Source organism: Danio rerio, chromosome 8, assembly GCF_049306965.1.
Source record: "Danio rerio strain Tuebingen ecotype United States chromosome 8, GRCz12tu, whole genome shotgun sequence".
NCBI classification, from domain to species: Eukaryota; Metazoa; Chordata; class Actinopteri; order Cypriniformes; family Danionidae; genus Danio; species Danio rerio.
Genome location: NC_133183.1, coordinates 13460802 through 13482474, shown reverse-complemented (window position 1 = coordinate 13482474; position 21673 = coordinate 13460802). Strand labels below are relative to the sequence as shown.

Sequence of the window (21673 nt, the reverse complement as noted above, 5' to 3'; positions counted from 1 at the left end):
CATAAACAGAGTTTTAAAAAAGCAAAATTTCCCATATATTAAGTGAAGCTTGAATTTTTCTCATTCTAGGTGACTCTGGGGAAGGTTTTGAAAGCCATCGTGGTAATGAGGAGCCTTTTCATCGACCGCACGATTGTCAGAGGTTTCCACGAGAACATATACACAGAGGACCGAAAGGTAAAACATAATTTCATTCAGTTCTTAAGTCTATAGTTTAACATTAAAACATAGCTCGAGTAGGCTTCATCTGGCTTAGGTAAGAAGGTGAAATGGCCGTATTTTGAATCTATTGATAAAAGTCTCTATGCAGCCGTTTAATAATTCACATGACGAGTCGGGCTCTCTCTTGAACATGAAAAGCATGTACGTATGCGATACCCTCTATCCTCACGTCCCCCGTGTCAGCTTCCTCTCATTCATTGTGAAGCGATCTGTACCTCTCCGCAGCGTTTGAACACTCTTTGGTGACACTAATATGAGGTGGCCATCAAAGCTGCAGAGGAGCTTGATCACAGTTAATTATGGCAGCCCATGTGAATCTTCTGAACTGCTTGCCAGGCCGGTGCTTTGTGCTGCGCGCCGCTGGGCCTCTGCGTCCAAATGTGTGTGGTGAGCAATCGCAAATTAACCTCCGCTTCTTCAACAGAAAGCTGCAACTGACTGTCACAGCAACGCTCGCACCGGGATATCAGCAGTGACGACCAAACTGAGCTTATTACTGCGGTGAAAAAACATTGATTGATCACTGATAGATATTGGTAGTGTAGATGAGAAATAAAGTGTTTGCGTATTGCTGACTGCATATTGCTAAAACGGATATATTTGTAATTTTTGTTGCTAACAATTATAGTTACTATGGCAGATTGTTTATAGCAATTTTTGCGAGTGTATTTTGTTAAAGGTAAAATAAAACGGTGGTTATTACAAATTAAAATATATAAAATTACATTGTCTAAATATCCAAACATGTACTTTTATTTAAAGTTCATTTGGGCCATAAATATTAGGACATTTATTTATTGTTCAAATTAACGTGTGTATGCGTACACACACACACACACACACACACACACACACACACACACACACACATACACACACACATATATATATATATATATATATATATATATATATATATATATATATATATATATATATATATATATATATATATATTTATTTATTTATATATGTATGTGTGTGTGTGTATATAATATGTTATATAGCAATGGTTTGTTCTATAGACAGTAGGAAAAAATATAGCTTAAAGGGGCTAATAATTTTGTCCTTAATGTTTTTTTAAATTAAAAATTGCTTATATTAATTTAATTTTCTTTCTATTTTTATATTTAACCATTGTCTTCTAGTGTTTTTATTGTGCTATTTATTTATTGTTTGTTCTTAATGTACATATTTTAATAGCATTAAATATTAATCTATCGTTACATTTAGTAATTTCAGAATGTTTTAGTGTTTCTCAAAGAAAATAAATTGGTAACAAAAAAAAAAACATACATGAACCAAGACTGTGTGACATTTTAATTGCTAAGGTCAATGTTTACCATTAGAGGTTGTCAGAGCAGAGATCAAGGTCCCATAATGCAATCCAAAAACATAATTAAGTGGAAAATAGGGCTGCACAATATATCGTTTTAACATCAATATTGCAATGTGATAATTCGCTATAGTCACATCACGAATATACCCAATGTGGAGTCTGGATTATAATTAGGGCCAGGCAGAATCTGTGCACATTTTTTTGTTATTTCTGCAGGCAAATCTGTAAAATATAAATATTTTGGGTGTATCATAACTAAAAACTTAAATAAAATTTTAAAAAGTAGCTTTTTAACTTTTTTTTTTTTAAAGTTTACGATTTAATTCATCTAGATCCACTTATTTAGTAAACAAAGCAAGTCTATCATATAGTATATATAAAAAAAATATCACAATGTGTAATTTTTTACAATATCAGGCAGCCTTAAAACATCCATGAATCACAACTACAGGCCATTTCTTTTAAAATATACAGTTCTACAACTGTTAATGAACATTTTACAGCATAAAATTATGATTTTCTGCTTGGGGTATTGAGAGAAAAGGGGATTTAAGTTTATTAGTACTTTTGTCAATATAAATAAGCAATGTTGAGATCATTAATTGAGATGCAATGTTGATTTGATGCTTATATACTGTATACTGTGTTTATATTGAACTGTGTTTATATTTAATTCTGTTATAAATAAACACTACAGAGCAACTCAACAGAAATGAGATCAAGTTTATTTGGAAAGAAAACTCAAACTCTCAAAAACAGCAAACAGTCATTAATTCCAGCTCATTATAGATTTAATATTTAGGAAGCTTTAAAATTAGATGAGCTTTTTCTGGATGTTAAAAAAGCACACTGCTTATTTAAAAATAAGTTTTGGGGTTGAGCAGAAATCAATCAGAATCACTTAGGATCTTTGGGAGCCTTCACATCTGTGGTTCGGTTCGTTTGGTCCGGAAAAAAGGGCAACAAATGATACATTGTAGCATTTTTCTCCTGTTCTGTGGTCCTTTTCACACCACACTGATTGCTTTGGTCCGAACCAGTTAAAAACAAAACAAAATGCAGTCATGTGACAATCCACATCACTCATTGGCCAGATTTTATTAAACATATTTCCTTAACTGCTTTTCGATTGGTCAGAATTAATGTGCAGGAAAATGACAATGGAACTCCCGCAAGTAAACAAACTGGCAAAATGTTGCATTTTATTATGGAGCGACTGACTGACTGGGCCCTGATCATAGTATAGTACTGTATATAGTCTGTATACATTACTTTAGACAAACTATGCATTTCGAGAATGAAGCGTAGCTGCGGCTGGAAAATGTTAATGCAAAGGTGCATCGCAAGTCTCTTCAGGAGGAGGCGTGAATTAATTTAGCTAAACTGCGACATGGTCATCTTCCTTTTTTTTCCCTCTCTCTTTCTGTTTAAATTTGTTGGTAAAGCTCTGTCAAAGAGTGTTTTTCCTCCACACCCCATAATATAGTACTGTGCATTCTACTACGGCAGCTGGATCATCCAAATAGGCACAATACTTTTTGCGGTTGGGTCTGTTCTAGTTTGATCATGTTCTCACCACAAACAAACTGCTCTAGGGTTTGTTTGAAATCGTACCGAGACCACCTCTTCAAGGAGGTATTGGTACACTTTTTTTGGTCTGCTTTTTGGTCACTTGTTTGCTTGGGCGGTTGTAATGTAACAGTTTCTTTAAAAAAAGTTGCCACGTCCAAAAGCAAAGGCTACAACTTCTGCTACACAAGTTAACCATGTGATGGAATAGCAAGATATGCTTAGAGTCATAATCGTCATAAACACCAATGGAATTAATACATGGAGTGTTCCTATTTTAGTCATATTATTGAAGTGCGGTACAGACATATAAACTCCATAATCAAACCATCGTGTTGGAGTTTTCGCCATATTTTGTGACGGGATAAGCCAAGACACTAATCTCTGCACCTACCGAGTCAGTAAAGCACCACAGACACACACAATTTCTCAGAGTATACACACACACACACAGTAAACTCCTGAAGACACACACCCTACATCATCGCCATCATTTATGCCGTCCGGAAAAAAAACAGAAGTTTTCTTTTCATTCGGCGTGCGCTGTCAAATTCCATTAAAACGGCTCTCTCCTATCAGTCCATACTCGCATCCAGTAGCTCAGAGTTTGTCCAGTCAGTAGAGTTTTTAGCAAAATATTTTGCAGTGTTCGTTCACATGTCATTTACGGCATAATTCATTAAAATAGAAGTAAAATATTCATTGCAAGTTGACTAAAAGCATCTAAATAGTCATTTTTCAGTTTTCTTTTTTCTTTTTTTCATAAAAATCTATTTTCCATTTGTATATTAGCAAATATTTAGCGTTGTTTGCATGCCCTTTACAGCATATAATTCGTTAAAATAAAAGTAAAATAAAATTCATTACAATTCAGTTAAATAAAATACTTTTATATTTTCCATTCATATATTTCATCGAGGATTCAAAAAAATAGTATAAAAATCTTGCCTCATCTTGTTCTTGTGAACCCAATGTGTTTCATTTCGTCTCGTTTCCTACAGTAAGCATCTTATCACACACATAATAGTTAAGCCTTAAAATGTCACTTAAAGGCGAATACTAATATCTTGCTACATAAATAGTAAAATATTATGTACTGTCATCATGACAAATACAAAACAAATTAGTTATTAAAACTATTATGCTTAAAAATGTGTGGAAAGAAGAACACCACTTGGGAAAATATTTGATAGAATGAAAATTTTACCTGAAGACTAATAATCATCTTCAACTGTACCTGTATAATTTAGAGGTAATTTGGGGACTGTACGAGATGATGTTCATTCAGGAGCAGAATATTGACTGTGTTTTTCTTTAAACGGCGCCTCTAGTCCAAACGATGCCACATAGCTCACCATAACCATATGCAAGAGGTCCAACGGAGCTCGCCTGAACCCCCAAGCACACACAAAAAAGGGAGAGGAAGGGGTAGGAGAAGGGAAACTATGCTATCAAAGTAGGGCTTCAAAGACTATCTCAGACATCTCTTGGGTAATTTGCTATCCGGCATTCTTTTTACTTCAAAGGGCAGCAGTGTATGGAGGTGGGTTTGAGGACAGAGGGGAGATGGAGTCTGATTTCTCTGATAAATGCTGACACCGGGCCTGTTTGATATTAGACTCGGAGAACATTTTGATTTGTTGTCGTCTTTGAAAACTCTTCTGATGACCTTCGCTCAACGGCTTAATTAGTGATGAGTTTTTTTTTAGGCCCTCACACAACAACCTGACGCAGGGCTCAACGTAACTGACCTTTACACTGTCAAATAACATCTAGCGAAGTTGGATTGTCACGATACTGGAATTGGGTACCAATCAATATTAAAATTTAAAATATGGCTCTTTCCCATTTGAGCACTGTTGAGCATGTTCCTTAAATGCCACCAATGTGCCATTGTGTTCATGTGCTTAACAGGAATGACTGTGATTGGCTGTGAAGGTCGAGAGTTCACCGAACTCGCCACTGTTTACTGAGTGTAACCACAGATACAAGGACACTGCACCATTTTAAAGCCACGATTCATCAGCGGATCACTTGTATATCAGTTTATAGACAATCCAGTTGATCGGTGTGACTTTGAAGCGCTCCAGTGTCCATGTATCTGTGTTTACACTCAGTAAACAGTGGTGAGTTCGGTGAACTCTCGACCTTCACAGCCAATCACAGTCATTCCTGTTAAGCACATGAACACAATGGCACATTGGTGGCATTTAGGAACATGCTTAACAGCGCTCAAATGTTCGTGGGAAATGGGCGTTCTTAAAATTTCTGTGCTAATTGGTACCAAATTCTAGTATCGTGACAACACTATAGCAAAGTATATTTTTTTTCTAATGTTTATAGAGATGGTTCAACCCCCCCAAAAAAAGTTAATTTAGTAATTAAGTCAAGTAACATTTATTTATATTAGATAAGATAAGCTAGCATTAATTGAATAGATGTTTATGTTTTAATTTGAGTCTTTTCAGTGATGATTGAGTTAAGTTCAGGATTAATGTTGATTAGGGATTCAGCTGTTGAGCTGCTCTACTAACTAGTGTGATCATGATACTGGAATTCTTGTAACAATCGGTACTGAAAGTTTTTTTGTCTTTTTTTTTAACTTCCATTTTCCTGCTAACATTTGAGCATTGTTGAGTGTGTACGTAAACACTGCTGACTGCTAGAGATGGTATATAAGTATATAATTTTACTCACCTGGGAAGTGGAGGCCATGTGAATGGTTTGTCAGCACAATTAAGTGCACATAGCTTGCCATCTTATCTGATAATTGTAAGAAATACTTCCAAAAGGCAATTGACTTCGTAAAGCCACATAAAACAACACAAAAATGCGATGTGTAGGCATAGTTAAGCTGCTAATCAGCTGGAATCAGCTGAGGTGAAGTGAAGTGACGGCGACCAGCGAGACCTAGCTGTCACTCAAGTGGCACCGCCCTTAATTATGCAAACTTAATATAGCCTAATATAAAGAAAACAGATGAGTTATAATAAAAAAATAAATAAAATCACGCCCCTCACAGTTGTCATGAAAGGTAATATTAGCTATATAAACCAAAATCGTTCTTTGTACCTGGCTGTAAACAGCTATTTTTCGATAATTGGCAGTTTCTGTTACTTTTGTATTGGCTTCTCGAGGTTGCCACTTGGTGTGGACAGGGCCTAAGAAAGATGATTTGGATAGTGCCAAGTAAATAAAACTCAATCAGTTGGTGGAAATGGAGGACAAAAACCTGCAACTAGTTTTTATCCTGTCAAATTCAAGAAGCAGAGCATTAATAAATCACTGGTTGTTAAGTGTGATAAGTGTCTTCCTTGGTAGAGATACAGGTCCCTGATATGACGTATTTAATCTGCCCTCTAAGATCTGTGTACTGGTCTCATCAATAACTATGTTTCCATCCACCTATTATGCACATTTTGGAATATCGCATGAAAATGCATAATAAAAACGGCGTGAAAAAGGTTGAAAATAAGCATAAAAAACATGTGCAACTGAGAAGGATTACCTTTTTATCCGATAAGAAACATTTGAATACACGATGAAAACACATTTACTGAATAAATTCCACTATGCTAATCAAATTGATTACATGACTTAATTGTTTTGTGTTCAATTCACAAAAATCTGGCACAATTAGATCTCTGTGATTTCACCCTTGGCTTTCTAACAAGTCATGCTTGAAACTTTACAATGCATCGCTAGATTAAGGCATAGGGGGTGGCTTACCATTTATTTATTTTACTTTATCTTATATTTATGTATGACATTATAACATTTATCTTTTGTTGTTTCTTCTTCTGGAAACTGTGTACTCATTAATTCTAGGTGATGTGTAATATTTTAATTAAATATCACATTTCCAGGTTTTATAACTGGAACGTTGTTATAAGAAACTACTTTGGGCTGCAGCTGTTTAAAGATTATTAATAAAATTGCCTAATTCCATGAAAGACAGGCACCCTCTACCCAGTTGGTAAAATTAATTGTTGAGCAGTGGAGATTTAAATGTTCTGGTTTAAGAATCCATTGAGCTCAATCCATGACTGACTGATCACACAGTGCTTGTTTGAGACAGGTAAAACAAACTCATCTACACATGCAGCGAAAATCACCAATGGAAGATCACTAGACTAGACCGTACACTTTAAAGAATGCTGAGTCAACACTGAATGCTATGAAGTACAAAAGCTATGCGGATTGCTTGGTTTTGTTTTCGAAGCATTAATTAAAATACCCAGTTTTCCCAGTTAATAAAGTATCCTAGAGTCATTCCTTTAAAAAGAAAAACTCAAGGCAACAATATGTCATTTATCTCAATGTATTGTATATCTAAAGGGATAGTTCACCCAAACATGAAACTCTCTTTGTTATTTACTCGGTAGCTTTAAAGTTTTGTGAATTTCTTTCTTCTGTTGAACACAAAATGATATATTCTGAAGAATGTTGAGGGGAAAAGCAGCCATTGACAATCATGGTAGAAAAAAAAAATACTCTGGAAGTCAATGGCTGCTTGAAGAAAAAAAGATTTTCAGTATCTTTTCTAGTAAATTTTCTAGTATTCAACACACAAAAGAAACTCGAGCAAGAGGAGGCTGAGTAAATGATGACAATTTTCATTTTTGGGTGAACTATCCCTTTAATATCAGAAATCAGAAAGGTTGGGACAGTATGGAAATCGCAAATAAAAAAAGACATTTCCACTATGTGATGGTCCATCTCAGATGCCTTTGAGCTCACAGAAGTCGACGCCGCTTCTGGACACTGTTAACACAGGGCTTCCTTTTGCCACAGTACCGTTTTAACTGGCATTTGTGGATGTAACTATGTATTGTGGTACTTAACAAAGGTTTGCCAAAGTAGTCCTGTGCCCATGTTGTGATATCGCTTATAGATGATTGTCGATTCTTGATGCAGTGCCTAAGGTTTCCAAGATAAAGGTTGTTTAGCATAGGCTTTGCGCATGCACTGAAACTCCTCCAGATGAAGGTGAAATATACAAATGTCTTTATATCTTTATTTAAAACATTATTTTTAAACATTTAAATTTTCTCACATATTTGTTGGCAAACTGGTAATCCTTAGCCCATCTTTGCTCCTAAAAGACTAGACCTTTCTCGAATGCTGCTTTTGCACCAATTCCTTATTACAATCACCCGGTGACATCAACAGTTTCAAATTACATCATTATTTAACCAATTTACACGATTACTAGCCCTAAATTTCTCCTGTCCTTACTTTTTTTGCAATGTGTTGCAGGTCTGAATAACAGACAAGGATTTATACTTACAAATGAATTGAAGTTGACCAGACAAGACATGAAATAATATGTGTTTATATTGTCTGCAATAAATTACAAGTCAAAATAAATTTGGAAATATCTACTTTCTTTTTACTTGCATTTTTTTCATTGTGTCAACTTTTTCTGATTTGGGGTTGTACGTTTTTATGTACGTTTATATAAATGCATGCTGGTTAATTAAAATTAAAATTAAAGTTAGTGTTGAGTATTAATTTGTCAGAAGTTTCTTATATAAACTGCCAGAGTGCACAAACATACCTATTATGTTATTTTATTTATACATTTTTAAACAATTTTTTCAAAATACTACTTAAAACCTTTTATTTAAAAAGCCCCTATTATACATTATAAAAGGTCGATTTTAGGAGTCTCCAACAACATACTGATATGCATGCAAGGTCAAAAAACACTTTCATTGTCTTAAAATATGCATTTATTTTAACCTAATTATCCCAACGACTCCCATATGATTTGTTCAGCGATTCATTTGTTCCCAAACCCCTCCGTAGCGTGAAGCTAATCTGCACTGATTGGTCCGATGACAGAATCTGTTATGATTGGTCGACTGCGTTCAGCATGAGACGGAGAGAAAGGCCCACCACAACTATGAAGTAGCAGAAAGTATGTGAGAGCCCAATGCAGTAATGCAATAAAGCAATGCTGTTAAACACCAGCATATTACTCTACTTTTAACGCTAACCCCAAGTAATAACGACACACATTCAGTATTAATCCACACAGTGGCAAAAGATGAACTATTTTGAAAACTGACCACGCCACGTGTGTGTAGGAACAGCTGATGGTGGCCATAGCAAAGGCAAACAGCAAAGAATCGCGAATTCAGAAACTAATTTAAATTCGATAAAGGAAGAAGCACGCCGCATGGAGTGATTACAACTTAGAACACAAAAATTAAACAAACTTTTTGCAAACTACACAAAAACAGCAACAATTTTAATTACACGTACATGTTATGATCCAGAGAAAGAAGTCCCTGTCAAAGTCAGACAAAGTCCCATTAATAATAGTGTCTGCTTCTCCCTTCTTTAATAGCAAACGGCCAGCAAATCCCGCGTTGTAGCATAGGTTATTGTATCAAAATTATTATCAAATTATTTTTTTAAGTTGACTGAAAAGGCTGACTGAAAATGTTTAAGTATACTTTACGCAATAATTTGGATCAACTTCAACCACTGAAGCTTAATAAACTCAGTTTCTTTGCAGCTGGTTGCTTAACTATTTAAATTAACTCAATTTTTTTTTACAGTAGAAATGCTGAAATGAAGAAATCAAAATTCAAAGTTTCCTCTACTGATTTATTTTATTTTGATTAAACACACAGTTCTAAACGTGCAGTTAAATCATTTTTATGAGTAAATTCAACTCTAAACTCAAAAATATGTCCACCTAGTTTACAATTTCAAACTGAGTTAACAATTTTTAAGTTGGATTTTTACAGTGTACTGACTATCCAGTTGGGTTTTAAGGAGCTTTACAATGATTGAAATCTACTTCTCTTTTTTTCTTTTTAGCTGGACATCTGGTCGAAGTCCAACTATCAAGCATTTCAAAAGGTGGGTAACATCTTAACACATCCTAACAAATACACAAAACTCACTGTAGTCAACAGACCGTGTCTTTCTCATTACCCGTAGTGTGTAATTAAACCACCCTGCTCTTGTATTCTCCATTTGAGCAGTGCAATAAATTAATAACTAACATTTGCATAGAATGTCCGTGAAATCCTAATAAGATCTTCCCAATGACGCTGGCGTTTTTTGTCACCTCTCCGCCTCCAATCCCAGCCTTTCATCCCTCAGACATCATTTGTCCCCGTGCTAGTTTTTTTGATTTCATTTCCACTTGGCCCTCATTTGACAGCCTCTAAACATCTGGGCTCAGGCGTCTTCTCTCCAGCCTGCCCGAATCTCATTAGGCTGGAATTAGAGAGCAGTCAAGCCTCCGAGGCAGATGAAACCATGCATTCTGGGTAATGCTGATGCACCTTTGAAAGAGCGTGGAGGATAAAAACTTAAGAGAATGTGTACGAGGAGCTGCCTGGAACTGAAAGCGAGGGGTTGCAGGAACCCGGCTGGCATTGTAACTGAGCTGCTCGCATCGGCACGGGCTGATCAAAGCGCAGACCTGTTTATTTCTGCTTTTCTCCGGCTGCAAACGCGTTCTTGAACCCGAAACTGAAGGGACGGGCTGCCTCTCATCTTCCCCTCCCAGCTGTCACTTCTGCATTCCCGTTTTCTGTGCTCGCTTAATTAATCGTTCTTTACTCTTCACACGTCCCCGCTGTCCGATAGTTTCCACACAGATGTTTTTTTGTGTTTGTTAATGCATTACTCAATTTTTTTTTGGTAGCACTTTACAATAAGGTTGTGTTAGTTCATTTTAGTTGATGCATTTATTTTGCATGAATTTTTGTGTTATTAATGGATTAATAAATACTATACAAGTATTTTTAATAATTAGTTCATGTTAATAAATACATTAAAGGTGCAGTATGTAAGTTTAACACCCAGTGGTTGAACTAGCTATTGCACACTCATTCAAAACACATGCAAGCACAGGTTGCCAGATTGACAACATCAACAGGAGTGTGCCTGACTGTCAAGCCTGAAGGCTGATTTTAGGCTGCTTTAAACCATGTTCTGAATAAAAGCAACAGCATGCGATAGAAGGAATACTTTCCATATTAAATTGAGTTTTTGTTCTTACTAACACCTGAAATTTATATTTTAGAAACAGAAAATGATCACAATGATCACCTCAGGTGCACCTCATGTGCTTTATTTAGTGTTAAATGCTAATAATGTGAGTTTGAATGCCATTCTTCATGGCACCTATTGACATACTACTGAAAGCAGCAGCAGATATTTCACCTCAGATCTTAAAGTAAAATAAAGCATTTGAAATTGAACTTCAGAACTGTGAATCGGTGCAAGCCAACACATAGCAGTGATTTAGCATCTACATTTAATAATGTTAAAGTGGTTTAATATGAATTAATGTACCATTTTGTTGGAGTTCAGTGAGTGCACTATTCTGCGCTTCTGAATGGCTGATTTTTCGTCTGGTGCAAACAGCCAAATTGCTTATCACTGCAAATCTCATCACTTAGCGTGTTGTTAGGACATAGTTACAATATAACCTGCTCACCTAATGTTTATGTTCATAATATTTATATTATTTGCTAATAAATAACCACCTCAGGTGGAACTCTGAATCTGTGTCTCATTTTGGGGCTGCTACTGTCCATCGGAGGTTGCATTTCAGTCACGGACGCACACTTTGAGAGACTTCCTGACTGAATCGATGAAATATGTGGTTTTCCAACAAGGCAACCCCGGGGTGCTGAAATATAATTGGCTAAACTGGCATTGGGCGGGTTAAAAGACCAAAACAAAGACAGCATTTTGGCACGGACAGCACATTTTTAAAGCAGAATATCTGACTTCAGCATTGTTTTTTTAGATAATCAAGAATGTTCGTTTAGCATGTTTCTTAAATATCTTTAAAAACATATGATGGTATGTTTATGCTTTAGAACAGGGGTTCCCAGACTTTTCAGCCCACAACCCATAAAATGACAGTGACTCACGACCCCTACATTCCTCGGAGGTGGTTATGAATATAGAAATGCTGCACACACAAAAATAAGCCTATATAAACACAAGCATATTGACAGTGCAACAATCTAACGACTATAGGCTATAATTTATACAGTCATTTATTACTTTGTTTAATTTAATAATTACCTCAACTAATGAGACTGGTGGGCACAATATTTTCAGCTCAAATATATTCTTGGTTTAATTTTGGAGACCACCATTCAGAGATCATCCTCAATGTTCAGTTGTGGCCTGTATTTATTTTTCATGTATTTGATTGCCATAAAGGTGTCAGAAAGTTTAACCTGGTGCTACAAAATCAATCTGTTGCAGCTGACCCTATTGCTGTGTTGTTTATCTAACGTAAACACACAAACCTTTTTTAAAAAAAAAAATGTAAAGGCTGATGGCTTTTAATGAGCATGTTGTTGCTTTTTTTATATAAATATTAACTACTATTATCTCCTGTGGGTTATGGATACAATATGGTAATTATAATAGTTTAATAACATTTATTTAACTTTTAGAAATCACCAAGCTACCCCTTACCCCAGGGGGTCCCGACCCCTACTTTGTGACCCACTGCTTTAAAAGAATCAAAAACTCACATACAACACCTTTAATAACCATTTACAAATTTTATTTATTTTTTTATTTTTAATATTATTATATTTTTTTTTTTTGTTTTTTTTGCAACAATAGCTGTCTGAGTTTCTTTTCCTTTTCCGGGAGGTAAAATTCTCTGTTTTTTCTCCATAGGGACTTTTGGTCACTGTGGTCAGACTTTTGGGAGTGTAATGAAGTGATGACTGGAGATTGAAGCGGTTCGCTTTTTAGTCCCTTTCTATAATTACATTAGTGATGGAAGATGGGATTTTAGGGAAAGTAATAAGGTTATAGTGTTCTTCTGAAAATTGGACTTTGGAGTTAATCTGGGTGTAGGTAGATTGATCTGGAAGCGGAGTTTAATTAGGACTTCTTCAAATGTGTGCCTGTGCATGCAATGAAAGAAATGCTAAAATAAATGTAAAACACAAGTTCAAGAACAAAGATGTATTGCACTGTAGCATTGTGCACTGTAGATTGTATAATTAGAATTGTTAAAATGTTTTTAATTGAATAAATACAATCATTTTATATATACACTACCAGTCAAAAGGTTTAGATGTTTAAAATAGGTTTAATCTTTTTAAATAAGTCTCTTCAGCTAACCAAGCCTGCAATTGTTTAATCCAAAGTACTTCAAAAATAGTAGAAATGTGAAAAATAGAGGCGTGCTTTAGAAATAAGTTCTATTTGCAAGTTTTGAGATTGATTTCAACATAATAATTTAAAAAGAAATAGAAAAGAAAAGATATACAGAAATGGAAAAGGAAATTACAGAAAATAATACTTTTATTTATCTCTCAAAGATGCTTTAAATTGATCAAAAGTGAAAAGGTCATTTATAATATTATATATATATATATATATATATATATATATATATATATATATATATATATATATATATATATATATATATATATATTATTACAATGGTTTCTGAAGTATCACGTTACTGGAGTAATGATGCTAAAAATTCAGTTTTGATATCACATGAATAGATGACTTGTTAAATTAAATTTAAATAGAAAACAGCTATTTAAAAGAGATAAATATTTCAAAAAGTTGCTGTTTTTGCTGTACTTTGGATCGAATAATGCAGAATTAGTGAGCAGAATTTATAAATATTTATAAAAAGAAAAAAGGTATGACGACATGCAGCGAATTGACATTTCCTTAAATAAGAATTGGTTTATTAGTATTTTCTTTTAGCATTTTATGTCATTAGTTTAACTTACAGAAAATGTTCTCCTAGTTACAGACTGTAAATATGTCATACTGGCTATATAATTATTTTCATAGTTTGGTTTCCGTTACACTAATCTGTGGCGATTGGTCCGATGACCCAGTCTGTTGTGATTGGTTGACAGTTGAAAACAAAACACCCATCATGCCTTATCAAGACATTGTTGAAGCAACAAGCTGCTATGGTACAGTGTATATGTGCAAATGCAGGAATGCAATAAAGCAATGCAGTTAGACAATAGCAGATTGCTCTATTCTTGCCCATAACTCCTAGTAATAACAACAACATGCATTAAGTGTTAATCAGCACAACGGAAAACTTACACTATTTTGAACAGGTTGGCGGGGCAATGTTCCCTTCAGACATCACAACAAAATAGATAAAGATCTGAATTTATGCAAATCATTCAAATATATCAATCTCTTTATTTTATTTTTATTTTTTGAGAAGCAATAGTTCAGTCACTTGAAACCCATTGTTCTTATGACCGTATTGTTGTCTGGTACCTTATATTCTCATTTGGTTTTGTGAATGTAGCCAGTCATGTTATTGTTTTTAGTGATGATTTTGTTCTTGCAGGTCACTGATCATGCAACCACAGCCCTCCTGCATTACCAGCTACCGCAGATGCCTGATGTTGTGGTTCGCTCCTTCATGGTGGGTACAGTGCATCACTTTTACAATTATAGTGACGCTAGCAAAGAAATATTACATGCAAATATGACTTTCCTCCTTTGGCTATGGGGTGCTGCTTAACTAAAGGCTAAAAGCTAGCACACGAGTATGCATTTAAGACCAAAAGCTGAGACTTGGACTCATCAAAAAAGGAAATATTTCTCTTGCTCAACCAGTAAAGGAGGGTTAAAGCATCACTGAGGTCATTGGTTTAATTTCACGAGAACACACATAGTGAAAATGAATCGACAGAGTATACTGTAAACATTACTGTACCTCTGAATAAAAGAAGAATTCCTTAATATATGAAAATACACAGAAACCTCACTCGTATAACAAACCAAAATGTAAACATTTTAACAAGTTAACCTTGTTGTAGATGCATTTTTTTGATGTGATGAAGCTTTAAGTAAGGTTTGTCTTTAAATAGTCAGCCGACCTTTGCTCCAAGCTTGGAATAGAGAGGAATGATTGATTACTTCTCAGTAAGATCAATGTGGAGCTATTCTGATCATGGCTGGAATTGTGGGCTTTCTCCCGTGTACATGGATTTAAACACACCATTGATTCACTTCAGTCCAAGGCCATCCCCGGCAGGCACAGCATATTTATAATTTAAAAAATAAATAAAATAAAACACCACTGGTTGTTAGTCTCTCCAAATACTGCTTTATGATCCCTTTTTTCATTACGTTTTTGTTATGCCATTCTGGTAATGAATTGACATTGGTTGATAAATTTATATTGCCAATAAATAGAAGCAGCCGAGTACGTTAGGGCATGTTGACGTTATCAAAATGCTCTGCTGAAGTGACATATTTTTCAGGGGCCCATGCATGTTTTAACAAGACAATTGAAAACCACATTATGTACACATTATAAACCACTGGCTGTGGAGGACGAGGATACAGGTACTTGACTGGCCTGCCTGTAGTCCCGACCTGTCTCCAATAGAGAATGTGAAAATTTTAAAGTGCAAAATCCGACAACGAAGACCCTGTACTGCTGCCCATCTTAAGACTTGAAAGAATGGGAACTGTGCACCAGAATAATGAATAAAGATAACTTTGATAAAGGTGTGGTTGTTAGTGCCAGACTATCTACTGGGATTTTCATATACAACTATGTCTAGGGTTTACAAAAAATGGTCTGAAAACACATCCGACGAGCAGCAGTTCTGTGGGAAAAAAAGAGCTGTTGATGCCAGAGGTCGGAGGATGATCAGAATGATTTGAGCTCATAGAAAGGCTCCAGTAAAACCCGGCTTAGACTACATGATTTTCCCCCAATTATGGCACCATTTTCTTGATATAGAGTGTTGTGGGGATTCATAAACAACAAATGGGCTTTCTGAGATGCAAGATTCAATCATTTCTTATGTAGTAGTGCATAATCAATGCCATATTATTCACTACTTTAACACCGAAAGTTTACAAGTTACAATCAGCTTATTAAATACTGTTACAATAATATTTTTTACTTATTATACCTGTTAGGTAAACTTTTTTGCAGCTTAGGACAATATCATGATAATACCATATACCGTGATAAAAGCTTTCACAATTAATCACAAGAAAATTTTAAATCATCAAAAGTCTACTTAATAGCACGTTTCCACTAAGTGCTTCGGTATAGTACGGTACAGTTCAGTATGCTTTTATGTCAGTTTCTACTCTCAAAAGGTACCAAAAAGTGAACTGTAGCATACCAATTTTTGGGTATGTTTTCAAAAGGAAATCAAAATGCTACCAAATTGCTAGATTCGCAGCAGAGTGTTATTGGTTCACAGAGAAACATCACTAGCGTGTGCGACAAGCCATGAGCATGAAAACAAAAAAGCACCATATTTAAATACACAAACATTACATCATGATAATTAGGGTTGGATATCATTTTGGGTTATTTCGATACTGGTACTAAATCGATACTTTTAAAACGTTACTGGTGCCAAAATGGTCAAAATTATTTGACAAACAATATATATTTTAATCGTTATAAATGAACAATATAAATATATATTTATAATAAGTTTAAAGTAAACATCAATTTATATTTTATATATTTGAATTGCATTAATATATATTTTTTGATCATTTGTTTGCTAGCATGAACACAAGATTTGCATTATGCTAATAACATTAAATTAGCTTACTACTAACCTGTGGAAAGGCTTTCATTAAAATCAGAGAACACCTTTTTTCTGGGTTTGGGGCTTGTGACTACCTTTACATGGACATCAGTGATCTAATGATTTAGATCACATGAGCTTGAGTTTGTTATCTTTGAAATAACGAACTCAAGCTCATGCTGAAAACCTGCGCGTGATCACTGATTTTTACATTCTTTCAGAAACGCACAAGCGTGAAAGTGAAGCAGGAAAAAACAAACGAACAAATGATTCTTTCAGCAACCTAAAACAAGAATAGACTGCCGTATTTAACTATTATCATCACCTTTTGGACTATAATGAACCCAGAATGACAAAATTGCTTTCTAACAATAGGTTACATGTGCTGGTGAAGATTAAAGATACAGATGAGATGTTTGTACTGACTAGGCTATATGTTTTCTTTTGTTTTTGAACCCAAATTCGGTCTAAGCTGAGTTGTATGTAATTGTTCAGTAATTATTTGTGTATTAAGCATCTGTTTTGTGAGAAGTGCTTCCCGTATGATATGTGAATGACCAGTACAGCTTTGCTTTTTAACATTTCTTCGAATGAGAATGACATTGACTGCAACTTTCTGTCATACATCACTCCTACCAATGGTACCATTTGGCAGTGGAGACACAAGCCTTATAAAGGTGACCTGTACTGTACCAAACTGTACCACTCAGTTGAAACGAGGCACAAGTGACCAGATCTCAATCCAGTTGAGCACCTTTAGAAGTGGGAGATTCACATCTTCACATCATGGATGAGCAGTCAACAGATCCACAGCTTTAGATGCTATCTTGTCAGTATTGACCAAAATCACTAAGGAAGCACCATGTTGAATCCATGCCACAAAGAATTAAGGAAATTAAAAATGGGGCCCAGCTTGTTACTAGCAAGGTGAACATAATAAATTGGACTGTTGTGTGTGCTAATTGGAGTATGAATAACAGGGAAGGGAATCAGTGGAGGGTGGTTTGAGTCGGCAGATGAATTAGGAAAGACAATGCGTCCTGACAGGTGCAAGTAAACCCCGGCTGTGCAGAGCGGCCCAGTGAAGACGGGCTGGAGAGGAGAGCAGACACACTCCTCCTGCTGTTAAATCAATGTCTGCTTGTGACCGCTGTGAGACCCACAGACCCTCATGCTGATCTCACACCACCAATGCCAATGCAATGAGGCCAGCCGAGGGTGAGGCCATCCGCTGGCACACTTACTGCATTTTAGCCGGGAAAATAAGCTCTCCTATGCTTCGGTGTGGTCAAAATGAGTTCAAGGCAGTCTCTTGTGTTCATCCAGTCTTTAAGAGTTTGTGTTTGAAGTTTGTTTACTTCCACTGAGCTATATTGAGATTAAATTATTGCAGAAAGTACATTAAAAAGATATACTCGATGAACATATTCAACTACACCACTATAAATTATAATGATAAAAAGTATACTTACGAACACTCTATTTGTAAGGAATAATTAAGGACGGGCCATTGAAATATTCGAATGTAATCCATGAAGGTTGTAACGCAGCCACAATGTTATTATAAAACATTTCAACAGCTGGAGTCAATTATGTGCCTTGTCATTTTCTATACCTAATAAAACACATCATTTTTAGATGATGTATTTCAATAAATGTCTACGGTTTTTAAGCGTCTAAGCATCAAATGAACTTGGTACAAATGCCTTCGAACAAAATTGTGACAAGGCAGAGTATGAGATCTGTGATGGGTCAGCTTGTTAACAGTGACAAGTGTGGAGGCATGACCAGGACCTGTGGGGTGGAGCAAAACCAGTGGTGTGAGTGTTAAACAAGTCCTTAGACCTGCAGAAGAGCATCAGATTTATGCATTTGTTATGTTTTTAAATGACTAAGGTTGTAACGTTCACAAGTTTCTGTCTAAATCTTAAAACATCGTCAAAAAATCTTGATAGCAGAGCATAGAAACTATGTCCCTACTAGCAATTTGGAAGTGTTATTGCAGTGCAACACAACGCAGAAGTATAAATGCTCACAATAATAAAATTTGCACACATTAGGGCTCATTCACACAGAATATGTCTTTCCATCTAAAAACACATGATGTAGAGTATTAGAGTGTCACTAAATGCCTGTTATCAGAAACTTTGTGGTGTTTGCCCACCCTCCAAGCTATTCTTATTGGTCCACTTTGGAACTGACAGTGATGAGTAGCACTCTATATAAAGTTCTTACAGTATAACATGGCAAAAAAAAACACTGCACAAAAAAATGAGAGTGTAATGGTCAGGTACCTCCATCAAGCTGTTTTGAAAAGCTACAGGCTACATTGAAAAACAAAGGATTAGTAATGCATTGAAATGGAAAAACCCATTCTGAATGAGCCCTTCGAACGTTCATCAGCCACTCAGAATCGAGCATTCAACAGCCCATAATAGAACTACATCTGTTCATGTTTACATCAACTGAAATTTCTTCCAATATATGTACAGTTAGTAGTGTATAATTTATATGTAAAAAAAAATATATATATATTATATATATACGGCCACTTTATTAGGTACACCTTACTAGTACCGGGACCCCCTTTTGCCTTAATCTTTTATGATATAGATGCAACAAGCTACTGGAAATATTCCTATAGATTTTGCTCCATATTGACATGATAGCATCACATAGTTACTGCAGATACTGCAGTGCTCTACTGGATTGAGCTCTGGTGACTGTGGAGCCCATTTTAGTACAGTGAACTCAATGTAATGTTCAAGAAACCAGTCTGAGATGATTCAGGCTTTATGGCAGGGTGTGTTATCCTGCTGGAAGTAGCTGTCAGAAGATGGGTACACTGTAGTCATAAAAGGAATGGACATGGTCAGCAACAATACTCAGGTAAGCTGTGATGTTGACACGATGCTCAATTGGTACTAATGTGCCCAAAGTGTGTCAAGAAAATATCCCCCACACCATTACACCACCACCAGCCTGAACTGTTGATACAAGGCAGGATGGATCCATGCTTTAATGTTGATGCCAAATTCTGATCCTACCATCCAAATGTTGCAGCTGAAATCGAGACTCATCAGACCAGGCAATGTTTTTCCAATCTTATGTCTAATTTTGGTGAGCCTGTGCGAGTTGTAGCCTCAGTTTCCTGTTCTTAGCTGACAGGAGTGGCACTTGGTGTGGTCATTTGCTGCTGTAACCCATCCATCTCAAAGGTGGACATATTGGGCTTTCAGAGATGCTCTTTAGCACTCCTCGGTTGTTTTATGAGTTACTATTGCCTTTCTATCAGCTCAAACCAGGCTGGCCATTCTCCTCTAAACTCTGGCATTAACAAGGCATTTGCGCCCACAGAACTGCCGCTCACTGGATAGTTTCTCTTTTTCGGACCATTCTCTGCAAACCCTAGAGAAGGTTGTGCATGAAAATCCCAGTAGTTCAGCAGTTTCTGAAATACTCAGACCAGCCCGTCTGTCACCAACAACCATGCCACGTTCAAAGTCACTTAAATCACCTTTCTTCCCCATTCTGATGCTCGGTTTGAACTGCAGCAGATCATATTGATCACATCTACATACCTAAATGCATTGAGTTGCTGTAATTGGCTGATTAGAAATTTGGGTTAACCAGCAGTTGGACAGGTGTGCCTATTAAAGTGGTCAGTGAGTGTAATAAATATCTATATTTTAAGTGTCACAACAACTAGAATGACATGAAAACTCAGCCTGAGATATAAGGCTCTACTTTTAGTATTTGTGTGTTGTTCTTTTTACCAGACCTGGTTAAGGAGCTACATCAAGCTTTTCCAGACCCCGTGTCAGCGCTGTGGCAAATACCTGCAGGAGGGTCTTCCTCCTACATGGAGGGACTTCCGAACTCTGGAGGCTTTCCATGACACCTGCCGGCAGTGACTCTGTACCGGATAACAGCTTTCCATGGCTTGGCCTAGACAACTCAAAGATGCAGTTTCCAGCTTCATTTGTTTGCAGATATCTGTTATGGACATGACGATTACAGCTTTGTTTCACTCTCATTTAGAAGAACATTATTCTCCATCATATTTTTACTTGACTTTGTTAGGACGAAAAGTGTTTCAAGTTGTAAACCATTAGTAGGTTACTATCTTTAATGCCGTACTTGAGCTGTACCTGACAATTTTCACTTTTAAATAAACTGATTCGATATTGTTTTTCCAAATTTTGTCTCAAAATTATTGTAAATGTATACACAAAAACTAATTTTTGGTAACACTTTACTACAACAGGTGTTAATAATCCGTTATAATCATGACCTGACACAAGTCTCAAGCCTCATGTTTATGACCGATATATGACAAGTTTTTTTTTTCAGTTTATTTATGACAATATGCATTTTATAATATTATTATTACTTGTAGAGGTATTTATTATATGCATATTTATATGTGTTTTAATAAAAACAGTTTTAGATTTGTCAACCTGTCAGGTTTTGGAGACGTATGAGGCATACGAATAGTTTTCTGGAAATTAGAACTGAATTTAGAAATAGTTTTAAAACAAATCTTTGTGCTTGACAAACATAATTAAATATGTAGGCTAATGGATGTCTTCAGTGGAGTGCGTACAACAACGTTTCTTTATCCACGAAAGTAAAGGAGTAAAGAGTAAAAGTAAAGAGGCCGAATGAAGGAGGCTCATTCTTCATCCTCACGCTGCAGATGCTCTGTTTAACTGTTTTCTCGCTAATAAAGCGTTCAGTTTTTCCACTTGCATAAATTGCCATGTACAGTAAATAGCAAATGCGCCATGTCGCGACACAACTGACTCTTAAAGGGAATGGGAGATGAGACTCTGACTGATTTAATGCATGTTATGCTCAAAACACACCCACAACTCATTAAGAGAATAAGCTCAACCCTGTTAGATCATGTGAATCCAAAACAGGGTTTCGGACACGCCCTTAATGCGTCATGTGCTTTAGACTT

At 35.9% G+C, this 21673-nt stretch overlaps 1 protein-coding gene across 18 annotated transcripts in view; it reads left to right on the top strand.

Annotated features, from left to right (window-relative positions):
* Positions 1 to 20907, top strand: part of med27 (mediator complex subunit 27) — a 241308-nt gene extending 220401 nt beyond the window's left edge. For all 18 annotated transcript variants that reach the window (XM_073909251.1, XM_073909248.1, XM_073909247.1 and 15 more), the window contains 4 exon segments: positions 70 to 177; positions 9965 to 10006; positions 14484 to 14561; positions 20487 to 20907. In XM_073909251.1, the coding sequence (XP_073765352.1) occupies positions 70 to 177; positions 9965 to 10006; positions 14484 to 14561; positions 20487 to 20621 (363 nt within the window). In that variant the 3' untranslated portion in view covers positions 20622 to 20907.
* Positions 20908 to 21673: the final 766 nt, after the last annotated feature.